Source organism: Monopterus albus, unplaced genomic scaffold, assembly GCF_001952655.1.
Source record: "Monopterus albus unplaced genomic scaffold, M_albus_1.0 scaffold93.1, whole genome shotgun sequence".
In the NCBI taxonomy this organism is placed as follows: domain Eukaryota; kingdom Metazoa; phylum Chordata; class Actinopteri; order Synbranchiformes; family Synbranchidae; genus Monopterus; species Monopterus albus.
This window is the reverse complement of record NW_018127973.1, coordinates 281,405-302,340: the sequence shown is the minus strand read 5'-3', so window position 1 is coordinate 302,340 and position 20,936 is coordinate 281,405. Positions and strand designations below refer to the sequence as shown.

Genomic DNA, 20,936 nt, shown 5'->3' with positions numbered 1-20,936 from the left:
ACTGGGTTAAATCCTTCGTTTCATGGCCTCACCAATGAATGAGCCCATTCCCCCCGGAGCACATGTGACTAACCAAGCCAAGAGACAACCAGTGAAGCGAGGAACCCTCCTCTGAGAGGTAAAAACCTAGTTAATTCATCTGCCATAATGACAGTCTGAGCCACTATTGCATCTCCACAAACCACCACTGAATCCCAATCAAGAAGTTGTCTCCTGCTTTCACTGATGCACAGGGGCTCATAGAATCACACTCGCTCCTTATCCTGGCTCAGAAAGAGGAATTAAGAAGTCAAGTTGTCTGGGAGGAGTTTTCCTCCATTGCTTTTCCAGTCAGGAGTGAATAAAGCCAAGTTAGCCAGACAAACACATTCCTGTCTGCCTCTTGTTCTGGCAGCAGCACCTCAGACGTGACTGAGTTATCCCACCATGCTGTGCAGTCCCTCTGATGGGATTAGCTCTTTAAAGACTGTGGAAAACAATTCCCTGCTCCTTTTCAGTAAGGTCAAAACAAAGCACTGTTGTGTTACATCATGCGCTGATAATTCTGCCAACTGTCCACCTGCAGGAATATTTTCTAATATTTAAGGAGCTGATACAGTTTGTTGAGTAATGTGACAAGTTAAATGGGTCATTTAATAAAACTTTCAGTGTTTGATAAACTATCTGCCTACATTGTTATTATTCACACTGGCCTGGTTCCATATCCTTTCTAAAGGGCAACAAATGGCTTTCACTTATGGAGACGGTGCAGAAGCTACAAAATTTTAACTTGTGTCTTCAAAAAAAAAAAAAAAAAAAAAACAACAGGCTGGACTAACAAAAAAATATCTTACCACTCTGCAAACACAGGCTATCCATTTCAGTGACCGTGTTTTCTAAAGTAGAGGAAGACAAGGACCTGAGGGTTTCAGGCTTTTAGTTCTGCCTTACAGCTCGTTCAGTTAATGAAAACATTAATTACCTTCCACAAAAATATCTCTAGAAGAGCAAGGCCGTGTGTGCGTGTATGTGCACTCGCATGAAAGATGAACAGTCATGCATGTTTCGTTTCAAAGGTGCTGGTGTAAGGCAAAAAAGTCTCAGCACTGCTAAAATACTTCAGGGAGGTGTACAGCAAAATAATACCATTTTCTAATTAGGCTAAGACAAATTATAAATAGTTGAATATGTGTGAGGAAGGAAGATAAAGTGGGAAGGTGGAGTCCTGCACAATGAGGATAAACAAAGCTATCTGTACAAAAGCCTATTAGCAAAGAGCGAGGGATCTCGGCATCAACAGGGTGCCATTGTCAGTTGTCTTACTGTCACATGATACCACTGCTAAGCACAGTAATACCCATATTACCCACCATTCTCTTAATGCCTTCTCCGGTCCCCTGTGATCAGCCTACTTCCAGCAATAATCCAAGCCTAAGCTGATTCTTAATTACCCCGGCTGTCCACGCAGACAAAGGCCGGGGTCTCTGATACACTGCGCCTCCAACTTCTCCCTGAACACACAATGGCTCCAAAGCAAAGCCTGGCTTTTTGATCTTTGCAGTGCAATATATTCATGGTCTGACGAATACGTCCAGAACGTACTATGTTAATGTTTTTTCATGAGCATTTTTCACACAGTAGAGGAATAAAGCAAACAAAGCTCCATAACAATCCACATGGCTGTGATTTATGGAAGTTCAAAATGGCCAAAGGAGTTCAGCAAATATTTACATATAATCAGGTGGGAACAATCACAAATCTGGGCCATTTCCTTATACAAAACACACACCAGGGCTCTCGCCAGCAAGCATATAAACACACACACAGTGGCCAGGCAATAATTAAAATCTTCTGTTTATGATTTTGAATTAAGCTCTTTGTTAACAACACCCAGAGGGCTCTCCAGACATCCTTGCATTTTTCTGACTTTGTGTGTTTCACATTAGCACAAACAGTGCGCTGTCTTTTCGTGTCTATTTGGCACGAAATGGTTTGACAACTTCCCATCCATTCGCCATTCACATGAAAATACCAAAAACAACAGAGAAGTGCTGAAGTCTCCTCCACTTGGTATGTGCAGGCCCCTCGAGCCAACACATTTACAGAAGATCACATTACAACGATGGTGTCAGAGTTTTTGTAAAGCTCGCATGACATTGTAAGGCTTAAGAATCGTCCACTGAAAGTGTTTTCAAATTGTCAGTGCCAGTTCAGCATGACTTGCAGGCCAGAAGCATATTTAAATGTAGAGTGCTGTGCGAAAGTCTTAGGCCACCAGTAGTTTTGCAGTTTTACTGTTCTAGCAAGGCTGTAATAATGATTGATATTTATTTCTCAGTGTCTTTATTAAGCTATGACCAGAAAATACAAGAAATATGTACACAGTATTAAAAAAACACGAAACTGTCTTCTACAGTCCAAAGTCAGTGTTTACTGTGTCCTAGTGCTGTGCGAAAGTCTTAGGCCACCAGTAGTTTTGCAGTTTTACTGTTCTAGCAAGGCTGTAATAATGATTGATATTTATTTCTCAGTGTCTTTATTAAGCTATGACCAGAAAATACAAGAAATATGTACACAGTATTAAAAAAACACGAAACTGTCTTCTACAGTCCAAAGTCAGTGTTTACTGTGTCCTCTCTTTGCACTTAGCACAGCTTGAATTCTTTTGGGGAGACTGTTTTGAAATGTTGAAACCATGACAGACCCTCCACCATGTTTCACTGGAGGCTGCTGCACTCCGTTCTTCCAGCTCTCTCCAACTCTTCTTCTCACATACTGTCGACGACTGGACCCAATAATTTCAAACTTGTATTCATCACACCATAATTCTCTTCTCCACTGATCTTCACTCCAGTCTTTGCGAGTGTTTGCATATCTTGTCTCTGTGTGCCCCTTCTGAAAAGTGGTTTCTTGGCTGCTGTTCTTCCACAAAGGCCTGTTCTTGATCAACCTTCCTCAGGCCATTTAAGGATCAACTTGGCATCCAGATGAAGCATCCAGATGCTGAGCCAGGTCCTTACTGAATTTCCTCCAGTCTCGAGTATCCAGTTTGTTTGCCGATTTTTTTCTGACATTTCTGTGTTTTTTTAATACTGTGTAAATATTTCTTAAATTTTCTAGTTGTATTCTGATAAAGAGAGTGAGAAATAAATATATAGTCATCATAACATTGTTAAAACAAACAAATCTAATGGAGGCCTAATGCTTTTGCACAGTAGTGTAGCTGCATTAGTGTGGACATGTCAAGTCAGAACAGGTGTCACATGTGCAGAATGCCATGGCCTTTGTTCATTTATAAAAGGAAACATGAAAGGCTCTTCACATCAGCGCAATGGCGGTGTCCACCTCAGTCACCCATTCCCAGCCTCCCCTCAGCTGTGGAGCCAAGTCAAGCGCACAGGAACAAACAAAGGTCTTTCCAACTGATGATCTGTCTCCCAGGAACACCAGGCAGCTGAGCACTCCCTAGCCCAGGAGGACCCTGGAGGGTTGTGGAGGGCCAGAGGGCCCTGAAGGAAGGTTTGCCAAGGCCATCCTACAGTACCTGGCATTCAGGTGAGAAGCTCACATCTGTGGGCCTGTACAAACAGTCCTAAACAGTACATATGTACTGAGGAATTGTGTCGTACCCGTTTCTGTGCAACACAATAAAAGTGCTGTGATCTTAAGATAAAGAATACATATTTTTAGGAGGAGCTATCCCTCTTCATTAGATTCCCTGCAAAACTGACCTAAATGCAGTCTAAATGCACTGCACATCAAACAGAGCTTCCTCTCTTTGCCCTTAGACAATTACTGCATACCACTTTTTGAAAAGAACAGAATTACAGATACGGTTTTCAATGATTAACCTGTTATCCACTGACCTGAATCATACATACAAGGACACACAGGAAGTGGTAAAACTGGGCAAACCGTGAAACTGGTTGCTGCTGAAATGTCTTACAATGATACAAAGTGCAACTGCCAAGGGGGAAAGGGATGTTTTTTTTAATGACATAGGTACTCACAATTCCCTGAGCAACTGCTGAAATCGTAGCATGTCAAAGTGAGTCAGATTGTGATGGGAGGGGGGGGTCATGTAGGATCGAAGGGAGACTTTCAGGAGGAAGAAGACAATAAGCTGACTGTGACAGGCTGTGTTTGAGAAATCAATAGGCTCTGCTTTTGTTCTGTCGGACTTCAATACCTGAATCTGAACAAAGCGTCCAAGGCCGGCTGAGTCCCCGAACTCTCTTTACTAACATCACTTGACAAAAGCTTTTTTTCAATCCAACCAGCGGTCAGACACCAGTGTGCTGCTAACATGGCACCCTGCAATACTCTACAGATCCACCATTTCTATAAGACTCTGACACAAAGTGCTGGCAGTCCAGAGTAGAATAGGAATTGCTTGCATTCTGCAATAATAACAAAAGCTACAGAACTTTTTTAAGTAAAACTGCCAGACTAATGAGTAATTTTCACAGCATAGAACAGTGATGAAACTGCATGCAACATGGAACCCGTGGTGGTGGAACCTGTGAAGCTCCAGCTTGGGTGACTCAAATATTTTCAATTCAACCATCATGGAATTAGAAAATTCCAGGTGAATTCCTTGAAACGTTTTAAGGTCATCCAGCCAAAAACTAAATCTGTCAACATTACATTCTTCTAAAATCAAGTACTTCATACATGTTACATGTGCTCAACAGGTTTGAAATCGCTCTGCTGGCTGATTTTACCACCAGCAGGCACCTCTGTTACCACAGTTGCCATGAATTACCCATAACCCACCAACACCAACCGCTGTCACAGCTGAGTGTCACCACTGTGCCATGCATGTGCATGAAAACAGACAGAAAATGCCTTCAATTTAATAGCAAACGGGGATGTGTGATCCAAGCTACACGCTGTACAACTGAGTAGATATGGCATTTTTTTAAAACAGCCCCGTTTTAGTAAGATTTCATGCTGTGAAGGCCTCAAATGCTGTGCTCTTTTATTTCAACAGACTAGACATTATCCATGCTCCGCTACACTTTAATGCTCTTCAATTTAGTGTGAGATACATCAGTGTGATATTGTGGGTTCATGGCTGGGTGTCTGTGTGGATTCTTTTTCACCCAAAGGGACTGTTCGAGACAGAAATACCACTTCCCGTTAGAGAGCAGGCACCGTGGTAAAAAGACAATTAAAGCCTGCATCCGTAACACCAGAAGGTAGGAAAAAATGTCCCAAAGAGGGCGTTTAGAGGAGTGTCAATGGGCCAGATTTCAGTGGGGATGGAGGGGTCTACACTACACAACACCACAATCCTGACCTAATTCTGAACCCTGACCCCTGCAGCGTGAGCCTTCATTACACCCTACATACACCGTGACACTGGGTCTGAAGAGCCTGCTGTAAAAATGTCGACACAGTGAGAACGGTAAAGAGCTGATATACGGCCAGTGGGCAAAATATAAACTGCTCAGGAGGCATTCTTTCCTCTGGGTGGGGGATAAAGAGCAGCACTTGCAGCATCAGTCTTGCAGACCCACTTTTTGCATCTTTTTACATCAGGAGAGAAAACACAGGAACTGAAACAGCTTCCACTCATGGCCCCACTTATTTCTTTGTTGGATAATTACACATCTGTGTGTGTGTGCTTGTGCTACGCAGGCTCACTCGCTTCATATCCAGGCTATAAACACTGGCCCATCTGTGTTCAGTGATAGATTTTCATGTCCATTATTTAAGCAAAACATATGCTTTTAAGTGATAATGAGTATAACAGACTTGGCGCTTTAAACCAGTACATCAACAGGATATTTTGTTGCTTATTTGTCATATATGCAGCCTTCTTATGAAAATGTGGCTCAGTCTTTCATGTCTGACAGGCTGTCTACTTCTTCTTGTCCTCTGCTCCAAACAGCACTGTTAACTTTCCTCTGCCACAGACCCAGCTCCTCGTATGCACTTATGCAAGTCCTGGCTGCTAGGTTTGGCTAATTTCCTTTAATATCAAACTTGCAGGCTACAGTCAGAATACCACTTGATCAAATTTAAGTAAAATGAACTTGCTAGCGTTTGAAAGATCAATACCACATTAATAACACCTGGCTGAGGTAGCTGAGAAGCCTGCACACCGGCTGTTGCTGCAGCAGTGGAAATGAGAGCCAGGCCAAGGCGGGCTGCTGACTGTAAATCTTTTGGCATCTCTTTCAGGATTGCTGGAAGGTGTCACAGTAACCCTCTTGAGCTCACAGTGGCGGTAGCTCCAGCCCCTGCTACCATCAGTGTCGGAGCTGAGTCACTCAGCACCGCTAGACCTTCCTGCATGGCAAGACTCCTACAGGCAAAGGCGCTAATAAACAAAAGTGCTGATTACCACATGCACACACACACACACACACACGAAAAAGTATCGCACATGCATACATTACTATACTCCATTTTCATCAATATGCTAAAACATTCATAGCATATGACACAGTGTGCAAGTTTCAAATTAAAACAGTAAGCGGTCTGTGCATCGCTTGCGAAAGAGAGCATGGCCAAAAACTGCTTAAAGATGAGATGCCAAATGTTCAGCCAAACATAGAAGAGCACAAAGGAGTCTGAATAACAATCTCGGAAACATGCATCAGTAAGCTGTTGCCATGCTAATTTTCCAAGTACCTCACTGCCTAATGTTTCATGGTTCTTTAACTCTTTTCCAAATGAGGAAATTAGTTGTTTTTTTGGTTTCCCACTTGTTCTTGTGGACTAACCGTAATTCCTGACCCTTAATAATACACGTAGAAAAACAGAGACTTTGACAGAACAATAAGTGTCATGTATAATTATCTCCAGCCTGCCCAGTGGTCCGAGTGGTTCCTTTCAGAGGTCTATGTTAGAAAGTGAGATCTGATACGAGGGAGCACAAGCACACAATGGAGGCTGAGCTAAAGGGCAGGGGAGAGACATGCAGCAGAAATGATCCTGCTTCTGGGGCTTTGCCCTGTTCTCTAAGGCAACAACCTGCTCTTTCTCTGCCTCAGAAACATGACTCCCAAACTGTACTTGACCTTTCTGAAGAGCAAACAATCCTCTGCCTGAGTAGACCGCAAGTACAACTGAGTCTTCAACCATAAAAAAAGAAAAAAAGTTGAGTGATTTGAAAACAGAACAGTAACTTGTAATAATTAAAAAGAGAACAGAAAAATGCTTAGTAAGTTTAATTAAGCACAACAAGCACAAGGTGCTGGTGGGCTGCAGTCTAACATAAAAAACCTCTGCACACTCAGCACAGCACAAGCTTAGGTGAGATGCATCACAAAGAAATGAGAGCAGCTCACGACAGACACACACTTCCACTGATGAGGAGCACTAATCATAGCACTTGGTATCCAGCAGAACTCCTTGAATGCACACAGTAGATGGATATGTTTCATCTTCCAGTCTTGTGAAATGAATAAGCCAATCAGGAGCTGGCTCACCTCCACAAAGTCCCACATTACAATAGATCAAGAGACAGAAATGGGAAGAGACAGGCTGCAGAGTAGAGAACTCCTTTCATAAATACACTGTTTAATCACACACACATACAGATGTGGTGAAGGCTGAATGGGCGGCGCACACAAGTCCTGCTGTGACCTCAGTCAAAAGTAAAACATCCTGAGCATCTATCTGAATAAATCCCTCTGTCATTCTCAGCTTCTCTATCTGAAATTCTCTCCCCTCTTCCTTCCCATCCAGTGCTCTCCTTCCATGTTGTAAAGTTCTCCATCTGCTCTCTGAATTACTGCCTGTGATCCCACAAAGATGGAAATCAACCAGGCTTTTCAGGAGTCTGATTGAGGCCCGGTCCCTACTGCCCCTCGCCGTCTATCCACAAATGGTGGCCTGGCTCATGTGGGGAACTCTCTGGGGCCAAGCAACATTTTCAACATGATGGTTACTTTTTCAACTACAATAATTCACAAATGCATCCTGAGCTCTTTTTTTATTCACTTAGATACCCATTATAGTGAACACATCTAATGGACTCTCAAGGACCATTATCTAACAGCTAAAAATAGCTACTGTGGTATGAATAATGTAACAGTTATGAACATTCGCCTTAATAAGTCACTTAAATTGGTAGCGTAGACACATAAATAGTGTCAAGACAATAGCTTGAAGAGACACAATGCATACTAACAATGTTAGCTACGTAATAAACATGTTTTTATTTTAGCCATCTCTATATCTTATTTGGGCTACTCTCCAATGTGTTTAACCCCTTTAAAGCTGCACTTAATTGATTATTTTCATTATTTATTAATCTGCCAGTTGTCTTCTCAATGAATTGTCTTGTCAGTAAGATATACATAAAATAAGTGAAGAATGCCCTTTATACAGCATTTTCACACATCCAAAGGTGAGATCTTATTTTGTGTTGTCTGACCAATAACCCAAATCATGGACAGGTCAGTATTGCATCTCTTTGTGATTGTTTTGGTAGTTTTGTGTCTCATCGTGATAGCTCTGTGGTTCTTGTAGTCCCTTCATGCCTCTTTATGGTCAATTTGTGTCTCTTTGTAGTTGGTTTGGGTCTCTTTAGGATGGCTCTGCATGTCTTTGTGGCCATTTTGACTCTGTTTGTGGTCATTTTGCATCTATTTGTAGCCTTTTAACTGAGCTCTATGACTTTCAAACAAGAAATATTAACAGTCACTTCATACAAAGGCTCAGGCCCAGGGCCCCCTGACCCCTCGGGCCCCTGGGCATGTGCCTGGTGGGCCCATTTGGTAATCCATCAATGGCCCAGACCCCAACAATATTCAGTTTACTATTATGTATGACAGAGAAATGCATTAAATCTCCACATTTAAAACCACCAAATGTTTGACATTTTTGTTTATAAACTGACTAAAACGATTAAAGCACAATTATCAAAATATGGTCACAGCTCTGATCCCTTTATGCTTCGCGGTGCCGGTGGTCCAATACAACTTTTCCCAGTGCTGTTGCTAATGTTTATGCAGTATAAACTCAAAGTATTACTCATTCCATGTCATGCTTTAACTTTGAAAGTCTGGGCCTTCACCGCGCTTTTCATCTGAATCCATGTGTTATTTTCAATGAACTATTCACTGAAATAAGCAAAAAGGATGTTCTCCCTTAACTTTAGATCAAACTGAGAAATGAGTCATGAGACACAGGATAATTACACCATTGAACTGACAACATTAGCTGCTAATAAAGGAGACAGATGGTAAGCGAACATCCATTCTATTCCCATAAGAGAGTACAGAGTTAAAGTGTCAGACTGGGCTTTAAACACACACAGAGGAACTGGACTTTCATGTTCACAGCTCTTTGTGTCTGAGTAAATATGAGTCAAATCTTAGTTTTTTCCCCTCTTATCAACTTCACTGTGATCAGTCCAGTGCAGCAGAGAGCCTCCATATTTCATAGCCTCTAATTTCACTACCTTGAACTGACAGCCTGGGCTGACCACAGCAAAGGCAGTAAAGAGTTACAGTAAATATGAATTAGATCAGGTGAAAAGGGCAAGAAATCCCCAACAAAGTGCAGAGTGTTGGCTATTATTTAGCATTCGCGGATTACAATGTAGTCGTCACAGAATCACAGCAATATAGCGTACATCACTCTGAAGACTGCGGGAGTAGTGCTGGATATCGAACTTCATCATTGAATGGGCATTGATCGAATTACTTCAATACTATAGCTTCCAAAAATGTCAAGTATCAAAAATGCTTTTCTACATTTTAATTATTGATGTTAACAGATCTCAAGGTTGTGGCAAATGGTTTTACTTTTTATTTTATGAAACTGTGTTGAGTGCACATAAATGCCAAGGAACTGAAAAATAAAAGTAATGTCTGCAGCAAAATGCATAATGTATGTATATTTTCTTATTAAAATTGTTTTTATAAAATTGGTATCAAATAAAGTATCGTTTAGGAACCAGTATCGAAGTTGAGGTATCTGTATCAGTACCGGTATCGAAAATTTGTTGAAGTCAAGGCTGCATTTATGCTCCTCAGCTTCTCCTCTTACAGACAAGTGGAGAAGCATGAAGAAAAGTCAGGCCAGGGGATCAGTCACATATATGAGAAGCCATAAAAAGCTGGCAGCGTCAACTATCAGCAGCTAATGGGAAGGTAAAAGTACAGATGGCGAGGCTTGCAACACTCCAGTTAACAAACTAAAAAACCAACACCATGTAAATTTTTGTTGACAGAAACTCTCATGCAGCCGTAGTGAAGCATTGCTGTTCCACTGAGCTCTTTTAATTACCTGTTTGTGATTTAATTCTTCATGTCTCAGCCCATTCATTTTAATGATTTGCTCCATTCAGCTCTAAACAATACAAATTCCGCTTGCATGGGTTTGTTGTTGCTTTTCTTTGTTGTTACTTCTTTCACTGAGTTATATTTGCAAATGCTATACTAAGCTTTAGGAGTGTTTCCCATTTTTTCATGAAGCATAATCAAGATTTGCTTTTTTCCACAATGCATGTGACAAGTTCTGTTATACAGTGTTGAAACAGCCTGCAGTGTAAACATGATCAGTATTACTGCTGCCTAATCACCTTTGATTTATGTTCCACGGGAGTAAAATTAGGCATATGTACAATATATGTGTGTGACAAACACATTCATACAGGCCCAATTTTAGCCTTCATGCAAAAAAATTTAAAATAAAGCACTGTAATTACATTGATAAAATGACTGAACAGAATTCAGTGAATAAAAGCAGATTCAGAAAATGGTCCGTGTCAGATTGATATGAAAGATATTTTTAACACTGTCTTTTTCTCCTCCTCTCGCTCTGTATGTGGAAAGATTTCTTTATCCTACTGAAAAGCTACTGTGAAAATGACATGGTGCACAAGTCAGAGTAAATTTCTGGGAAACAATCTTAGAAAATGCATAACTTTTTTATCCTTTTATCTGAAATATACACAAAATAGCTTGCTTGCTCCTAAAACAGAAAAGGTTGGTTAAGAAATAAAGGCCTTCTCTAAAACCTGTTTAGCATGTGAATATGTATAATTTTCCTCATCTTGGGAGATTTGGGGCTGATTTGTGAGCACAAATAAGTCTTCTATGGTTGGAAAACCCAAAAGACCAGAGGGAGCTCAGGAGAAAAATCCAGCAGCTTTGACAATGAATGCATTTCCCATCACTCAGTGGAAGGCTACATCTTGGGATATTAAGAATGAATGAATAAATAAATAAATAAATAAGCCTCAAACCTCATAAAAATGTAAACTCACTGGGTCCTAGTGAATAGTAATGCCACCCGACGCCAAACAGTATGTAGCAGCTGAAGGTCTTGGTCTGTCTGGAGGTTCATGCCCACAAATATTGATTCAGTTGCCTGAAGGTGGTGGAAGTGTCGCTGGTTGCGTCTTAGGGGAATATTCTCGGGTCTGAATGAACTCATTTCTAACTTTGGATCACAATTTCAAGTACGTTTTAAGCTACCTAGCGCCTTTCACTATGCTTGAGTAACAAAAAGCAGGAGGGCAGAAGATTGTGTTTTGAGAAATTTGAGTTTTTCCAGAACACCAAGACGCAGTCCTTCTAAATAACCGACATTTTTTTGTAGGCGTATATACTTTCTATATACTACTAAGAACTTAATACTTCATTTTTTAAAGTTATTAAACAATTTGTTTTTCGTTTGCACTGGGTGACTTGACGCTGTCCCATTATTAGGACATGGGAAGCAGCAGTGAGCCGCAGATAAACGCAGCAACGTGTTTCGGAAAGGGGCCACAAAGTTGTTATCTTTACCAAACTCGCTCCGCCTTTGCTTTCACTTGACTTTCATCCACATGTAAGAACTTCCAAACTGCGTGTACGTCACCGAGATGAATATGTGTCTTACCTGTTGGACCCTCGATGCCATCGGCGTAGATCTGAACAGTCAAAATCAGCAGAAAGGCGCAGGTGTTCATCGTGTAGCTGTTTTAGTCCACTTTAAATGAGCAGAAGGAATCATTTCATTCACTCCGTGAGGTCCAGGCTCGCAGGCAGCAGAGCCGAGCCCATCTATTCCTCCAGTTTTCACTGAGTGGAGTTTCAGAGACACTGAGAGGGACGGGGCAGAGCTAGTTCTGCAAACTGACGTCAGGGTAAACAGTTCAGGGGAGAGATTTCTTTCTTAAGCCCACTTTCCTACCCAGCCTCCACTTCTCTGCAGATACAAAGTATGAACGGGGCGCCTCCAAGTGGTCACATGCAGCAACGATCCTGTGGTATTCAAGCGTCGGTCAAGTAAAACACCGTGTGTAGGTGTGTGTCTGTGTGTGCGGGGGGGTAAACCTGTTTATACAGCTACATTGTACTGTGGGGACTCCACGTCCTTAAATGGATAAAAAGCGAGTCTCCAAAACAAAGCATTTGGTTTCAGGTTAAGGTGAAGTTAGGGTAAGTTTCCAGGAAATTAATGTTAGTCTGTGTGTCTGTGTGTACAGTAGGTGCCTTTGTATTACTTACATCATGAGGACCGAAACCTGTTAACACACTCACACTGTGGGGACTTGGCCATCCTTGTGGGGACCAGAAGCTAGTCCCCACAAAGAAATCACTGAATTTTAGGGTGGCAACATGGTTTAGGGTTAGGTGTTAGGGTAAGTGTTAGGGTCAGGCAAGTAGTGGTTATGGTTAAGGTTAGGATAAGTCTACAGGAAATGAATGTAAGTCAATGTAAAGTCCCTACAAGGAATGAAAACACAGTGTGGGTGTGTGTGTGTGCGTGCGTGTGTGTGTGTGTGGCATGTAGTTGTCATCCTCACTCTCACTTACTGCTTATGTGTTTTTTTCTACATAAACAGCTGTTTTACAGCCAAGGTTAGTCATATGTTCTCATAGGCCAGTCAGACAACACACCTTATACCTCCCCGTGACAGGTGCAAAGCATATTTCTCCATAAATTAGATCTTAGTCTGCCGGGCTGTGTGCACAGAATTTGTGTTTGATGAGGTTACAGGGTTATTTCTACCCACAGCTGACAATATTTGGTGGAGAACACCTGGCAAAAATCACTCCTGGCTTTTATGTAATGTGCAAATGTAAAGGGCAACATATTGCACCTATGTAATAAGATAACACAGAAAGACTTGTAAAGCCATAGTGACTGATGTGTAAAATGTGCCACATTATCTGGCATGTCATAGTTCTTTATAGCATTACTGTTGTATATCTGATTATGAATTGTTGGACAATCTTCATGCACAACAAAGTGTCCTGTTGTATTTGATTACAGCTCTACATGGTGTTTGTTATCACCTTTGAAATTAAACATGCTGTACAAGAGCTAATGTTGCAGCTACATTTTTGCCTGGACCAAGCTGGTGTTAAAACATGGCTGGGCACATTCAGCTGTGGCTCCAGGATTCCCAATTGGATGCATTGTGGAGGGTATTAATCATTTATTTTGTTGTTGAATGTGAACATTAAAGCTTTGGATTAAAAGAAAAAGGCCCAACAGATGCATCTAAGGCTTCCAATATCAGCATACGTCTCAGTCTCTAATGTTGTTAGCCCCAAATGATAGATGAACAATGGTTTGCTTGGCAAATTACAGAATATAACCACAGGAGCACAGCGTATGTCAAGCTAACACCTGTAATTACACCTGCTTGATGCATGGCAGCCATTTTAGCGCCCTGGAATTCAAGGCACAGAGTAGCAATTTATTTAAACTAGGGAGTATTTTGGCCTGAATCTATTCAAGTGTATAATAATTTAATTTCTAGTAAACCGAGCACCTTGATTTTCAAATCCAACAACAGGACAGGTGTCAGTAAGGATGCTGCTACATTGTGATGAAAGTCATTTCATTCAATTTTTCCAATTCAATTTTATTTGTATAGTGCCAAATCACAACAAAGGTCATCTCAGGACACTTTATAAAGTAAGGTAAGACCTAGACCCTATTATCATTATTATTATTATTATTCGCTATTGCGGTTGCCGGCAATAGGACTTCAGCCAGCATTGTTACAAACACTGGCACCCCACAGGGATGTGTCCTCAGTCCCATCCTCTACACTCTGTTCACCCATGACTGTGTCACCTCCCATAAAGACAACATCATCCTGAAGTTCGCGGACGACACCACAGTGTTTAGGTCACATCACTGGTGGGGACGAAGCAGCCTACAGGAGGGAGGTGGCCGGTCTGGTGTCATGGTGCAAGGACAATAATCGCAGCCTCAACACAGACGAGACGAAGGAGATGATAGTGGACATGAGGAAGGAGAGGAGATCTCATCAGCCACTGTTCATCCGGAGGCTCGAAGTGGAGAGGCTGAGCAGCTTCAAATACCTGGGCGTCCACATCAGTGAGGACCTCACCTAGACACTTAACACCACACAGCTGGTCAAGAAGGCCCAACAGCGGCTGTACTTCCTGAGGAAGCTGAGAAGGTTTGGTTGTATTTTTCATTATGCTTCTTTCATCAGCTGTTTTAAAGTGCCTTAGACTTTGAGATTTAGATTTTGTGTTACCTATGTATCTACTTTATATTTCACTTATATTGTGTGACATTTGTGTGGATGGCAAAATAAGAATTTCATTGTACAAGGAAACATGTTTCCTCACTGTGCATATGACAATAAACACTTGACTTGATTTGACTATTATTATTATTATTATTATTATTATTATTATTATTATTATTATTATTATAGAGGGAAAAACCCAACAAATCCCCCCTGGAGCAGCACTTGGCGACAGCAGGGAGGAAAGACTCCCTTTAATAGAAGAAACCTCCAACAGACCCTGGATCTTGGTGGACAACCTTCTACCTCGACTGGCTGGGGTGAGTGGAAAGAGGAGAGAGAAAAGAAAAGAAATGAAAAGCAACAAGACACAACCACAAACAATCAAACAATGGGCAGGTTAATGTGGCCATCAGAAAAGTAGAGCTCCAGAGCCAGGGCAACCTGCAGAAAGGTACAGGGAGAGAGAGGACACACTACGGGAGAGAGGAGACACACAGTTAATGATGCGTAATGGTGGCATATAGATGGATGGAGAAAGAGAAGAGGGACTCAGAGCATCATGGGGGCCCTCCAGCAGCCTAGACCCATAGCAGCATAACTAAAGGAAGGCTCAGGGTCACCTGAGCCAGCCCTAACTATAAGCTTTATCAAAAAGCTTTTTTATCAGTTGCCATTCATAACCAGTGGTGAAAGGTAACTAGGTACATTTACTTAAGTACAATTTTGATGTATCTGTACTTTACGTAAGTATTTTCATTTTCTTTTCCTTCATACTTTTTACTCCACTACATTTATTTTATGACTTTAGTTACTAGCTACTTTTCATAACCATATTAATACAGGAAATACAGTATAATTATAAAACCTGAGTGATCTGTGGTGGAAAATTCACAAGCTACCCAGCAGTAGTTCAAATTATAAGCTATCATATAAGCTAGTTAAAACTAGCTCCACCTTTACCAGCTGTGATATTGAATATGACATACACAATAATGCATCAGTAATTATAATACAATAATATGATACAGAGATGTGAAATGTGCCGTTCTGCATAATGAGCACTTTTGCTTTTAGTACTTTAAGTATGTTTTGATACTAATACTTTTGTACTTTTAGTTAAGTAACATTTTGAATGCAGGTCTTTTACCTATAACAGAGTATTTTTACATTGTTGTATTGCTACTTTTACTTAAGTAAAGGTTCTTCCACCACTGCTCATAACCACTCATAAACAATTCCATCTGCGCAGGAAGTGTTGTGCATGAATTTATAATAACATATCATTACAGCCCTGAAGGAAGTATTCAAAGGCTGGCTATCAAACTGTCACTGTCTACCACAAGGCCTTGGTAAGCAGCATGGCGCTTAAAAAGTAAATGAACATTGAATCACACAGGGCAGAAAAAGTGCTGTTACACTTGTATCTGTGAGTTGAAGCTTTAAGACAGGGCCAAACACAGCAGGCAGTTATATCACAAAAGATTTCCACTGCTTGTCAAATAGAAAATGACTGTTTGACATCAGTGATTGTCATGTGAAGTGTTGCGCTTGCACTGTGCAAAGAACCTACAGAGCAGCTGTGTTCCTCCCTGTGTGATTGAATGATGAAATACCCATTAACTTCTGTTCTATTGAGATGAGGTTTGCACAGCCTCACTGTTAAGAAAGGCGAGATAAATGAAATATCTTAGATTTAAACCAAGAAGAAAGATAAAGAGAAATCTGTCTGTATTTCTAATATGTTGGTGTCCTGCAGTGATCGTCTTCAAAACCTGCCATAAAGAATTAAAGAGCTGAAACATGAGCTTAGACACTGCTTCTTGTTGGTATTGTTCAATCTTACAAGATCATTTTGGTCATTTTATCTCCCCTAGCATACTTTCATATTTTTGTTCCTTTATAATTTTCTACAGTAAAAAGGGAAGAAACTGTTCAACAAGATTCTATAGTTGCAGTATGCTAGTACACAGTACTCTGTTTAAAGCAACAGCATGTCAACAGTCAAAATACTTACTTTTTCAATAATTTCACTGTCAAACTGTCAAAAAGTAATAATAATGTGTTCTTCAGGCAGTGAGAGCCCAGTGCATAGATCCTAGGCATGTGTTAGGCATACTGACCAGAGCCTAAACCAAGCCTGAGTGCTAAATATTTCACAAAATCCAAAAACTTAAAACACAAATGTTGACTCGCAACAAAAAGCAGGATATTAATTAACACAGACCAGTGGGATAGCACCATGTGTAGTGTTGCTGCCTTCAACAGCTTTCTCACCAATAACACTGTTATGGATTTTGTTCTTTTCATTCTGGCTGAGCCTCAGGTCCAGAGCGTGCTTCACTGAGTCTAAAAGCCCAAACATCTCACACAAGGAATTAAGTATGATGGCATCTGGCAAAACAAAATAAGCAGTCAGCTACAAAGCTTGAATGATTAATAACACTATTCTTTATCAATTTGTCCACAACACATTGTACAGGATTGGAAATCACTTATTAAAGTCAATTACTATGATTTTCCTTCTCAAACTTGATATAGCCACTGGAGTCTTTATTGGAAATCATTTTAAAATTAATCTGCATTTCCTTAACTTAGACAGGTCCTGTTGCAGGAACTCACCTGTCTCCTGTAGCTTGGCCTTCTCGCTGCGAATCTCCGCTTAAAAGTGGCTAATAATATGGTCTGGAGACTGGACAGGACCTCATCCATCAGCCCTGAGTCTATATGTGTGAAAGTATTCATGTGAGCTGCGGAGCTGGATAATAAGACATATTGATCACAATGGCAAGAAAAGGCAAAAATTAAGTAAACTAAAAATATGTGATAAATGAGAGTGCCTTAGTGGGAAGGTAGGGAAATGTTAAGATTTGAAGAGAGTCAAAGAATTGGAAAAGATAGTAATAAAGGGAAAAACTGAAAAAAGATATAGAAAAATAGAAGAAATCAAAGAGGTAGAAAGGAAAAAGCAGGGAAATTAGGATAGTCACCTTTATTTGGCCAAGTATGTTACACACAAGGGATTTGTTTCCGGTACAGAACCAAAGCAGCCACTTGTGGTGCCAACTCACACTGATGGCTCTAACCATCGGGGGCAACGGGGGGCAGGGGGGGGGGGGGGGATTCAGTGTCTTGCCCAAGGACACTACTCACTGAACCACAGTCACCTCCACAGTCACAGAAATGGGTTAAAAGCGATGCTCTAAGAGAAGAGAAAGGAGGACAGTGCAGATTGGAGAGAGAATGAAATATTATTTGGCATCTGTACAAAACTGAGAAAAAAGGTTGAGTATATTAGACTGATGAAATGTCAGAGATGCTTGATATCTTATCTTGCAAGAAATGTGTCCACTTTCATATTTTTTTTAAATGACTGTCTAAATAAATGCATTTTCCCCAGTAAAAATATCCTAAATCCCAATTGCAGCTATCTGAAACTACATTCATTTCTTTCTTTATGTCTGGAATATGTACACCAATGGGAGGCAACACAATTCTGTAGATAGAGGAGCATAGTTAATGGCTGGGTGTGTTTACTTTGAGTTGTCAATTTGTTTTAAGCCCTGTGACAAGTAGTACCGCTTGTGCAGTGAGGCACTCAGATTTACCATTCACACAGCAGATCAATTGAGGCTATTTTACCTACTGTGGTGCAGCTGGAACAATGCCTAATCAGGTCACCTTTAAAAGCCTTTAAATCAAAGCTTAGGGGCCTGCAAGAAAAAGCCACACTTAGAAATGTCAGCTGCAGTCGATGGTAATATAAAGGGACATAACTCTGCCTGCCAGTGAACAGCAACTTTTTAAGGCCAGTCTGCAGGAATGGCAAAACACTGCACAAGTGCAGATTCAAAGGTTTGTTGGCTCTTTGTATCAAAGGTGTCAAACAGTGGTGACAGCCATGACACATAATACCGAATGACTGCTGGTAGACTGATGTTAATATTCATTTGTACCTCCGCCAAGGGTAGGGATTATGTTTTGCTGGTGTTTGTTGGTTTGTTTATTAACAGCATCACTCAAAAAGTAATGAATTGATTTTGATGAAATTTTTGGAGAGGTTGGGTATCGCCCACGGAACAGTCGATTAGATTTTGGTGCTGATCCATATCATAATTTGGACACAGGAATATTTTAAATGATTATTCACCATTGGGAGTGCTGGAAAGGCTGTTGGCTGTATGTGAGCCCCCCTGTGGCCAAAGTGTGTGGCTGAGACAATTCAATGGGTTAATGATAGCTCCCTATCTGTTGTCAATGGAAACTGAGTGCTGTCACTCAGAGACAGGGACTGAAGGAGCCCAGTGAGATGATAAGCAACAGCTGTGGAAAGCTCTACCGTATACAGCGTCAATGGGCAAGAGCCTGATGGCAGAGATTTGGAGCCAGGCTCAAAGCTGTTATCATTTTCATCCATAGGACTGGTATTATGCCATTTTATTAAGTGTTGTCATTTTTTCAGGCAACAAAGTGACCACTTAGATTGAGAATACGTGGTCAGACTGTCTAAGTAATGCCAATTTAGAAATCTGTTCAGACATTTCTGGAGACATGAGTGCTCGTTATGTGACTAACACAACACAACAACAATTCACATTAAGAAAAATATTATGGTTACTTTTACCGTCATAATAACATTTATCCCTGACTGCAGCCTTTCTCTGCTTTAACTAACCTTGCATTTAACAGCCTGAGGAAGACATCCTGGCTACACTAACATCTTCTAATACAACAGATCTCTAATCAATATCTATCTAACTAAGAAAGTACCTAACATGACCATTGTCAGAACCTAGCGAGTGGTCCACCCTGTCCTTTCTTTTACTATCACCCAGCATAACCTCATGGGTTGACGCAAACTGTCCTACTTTGCTTTTCCACTGTATTTTGTGCTGTCAGTCTCCGTTTAGAGGAGGGAGGGACTGCACTCCTCTCTGACACACACACAGCTGAGCAGAGGACACAAAGGATCTCTCCACAGTACAGTAATCAGCCAGTAACAGAGACTGTATAAGCAGTTTATCAGACAGCTGTTGAACATGTAGAACACAAGCTTGCAGAAATGTGACATCTCTACCGCTTTGCCTATGGTTGACTCTCTGAAGTCCATGTTTTACACCTAAAAAACGAGTGGATGTCTGTCATTTCTATCATTTTTCTTGGAGAACTTTCATACTAATAATGATATCAGCATCATTCCAAATGCCAACAGTAGGTTTTCATGGTCAAACAATCATATTATGCAGGTCAAACTATCATGGGAATATTGCTTTTGTGACATTATGGGGAAACGGCGTTTCCCTTTGGTGGAGATTTGCACTCTCAGAGCACTGTCTAGTTGTAATTGTGTTTCTAATAATGTAGCCAGTGGAGGTGGAAGTTTCATCTGAAAGTCTCACAAGGATATAGCTGTGTTCCAGATGATAGGCCTCTTCTTTAAAGTACATTACTTACAAATGTGCAACCGTTGGAGGACTCAAGATCCTCCAGCCTCCTGTCATAATAAAAATTACCTCATGAACTTTCCAAATTGTGTGGATGCTGTAAAGGATGCTGATAACGCCATAATCGCCATTAACAATTAGCATAACAACATGGTTTACTAATCAATAAATAGCTAACGCTATCTATCTGTTAACGTCGTCAGATAATGTTATGGAAGGGCCTAGTTGTTATGGAAAATAGTAATGTAACTACTCCCATCATTCCTCCTCGGGCAAATGTGTAAATATTAGATCTATTCAGCAGGTGTTATAATGTCAATTGCATTGACATGGTTATCTGACGTTTTCTCAGCTTGTAATAGTCAATCAAAATGCTCTTCATTTTCCATAGTTGTAAGCCTAGCTGTTTGTTGTGTTACAGTTCATACTGTCTAAAGTGGGTTTATCATGTTAAACTTAACAGTGTTAAAGTGCACATCATTAATGTTAGAGCATAATTTAGCATTCCCACATGGTATATTATACTGCAGTTTACTCATTCTTTGCAATGCATTCTGCTAATTAGCATTTCACTGTAATGACAATAAAATTGAGTTCTTTCTAGCCACTAGGCCAACTTTACTCCGTGCGTATTCATCGTATGTCTTTATCCCCTAGCCAGCTACTGTTTTGTGTTTCCCCGAAGGACTGTTCCTCCAGACCGTGGCTCCACTCTCTCCTCCCAGGCAGGTCAATGCACAGTCGCCTATCTGTTCCACTATTGCCTTCATCTCTCTGTCTCTACCTTCAGTAACCACCATCACCGCCGACCAGCCCAGGAGTGACCCAACCTACGCAGCTCGGCCCAGCTCTCAATCTCCTCGCCTCCTGCGGTTGGTCAAACACCCGGCTACTACTCATCGACAGGACTACGCACTATTTCCCTCTGTGTATTGTTACTCTCATCACCACTGTACATAATAAATCACTCCTTGCATCAAAGTCGGCTACCTGGGTCCGCCTCTTTCACGTTCGCTCACTGACAGGTGCAAACAGCACATCAC

General features: G+C 41.0%; 1 protein-coding gene across 6 annotated transcripts in view; it reads right to left on the bottom strand.

Moving 5' to 3' along the window:
• The window catches only part of ptprub (protein tyrosine phosphatase receptor type Ub), a 163,496-nt gene extending 151,340 nt beyond the window's left edge, over nt 1-12,156 (bottom strand). For 4 of the 6 annotated variants that reach the window (XM_020608389.1, XM_020608390.1, XM_020608392.1 and 1 more), the window contains exon 1: nt 11,830-12,155. In XM_020608389.1, coding sequence (XP_020464045.1) covers nt 11,830-11,899 — 70 coding nt within the window. In that variant the 5' untranslated portion in view covers nt 11,900-12,155. Of the gene's footprint in view, nt 1-11,829 lie in introns of all 6 variants that reach the window. The other 2 variants (XM_020608395.1, XM_020608394.1) reach the window with 2 other exon arrangements.
• Between the last annotated feature and the right edge of the window lie 8,780 nt (nt 12,157-20,936).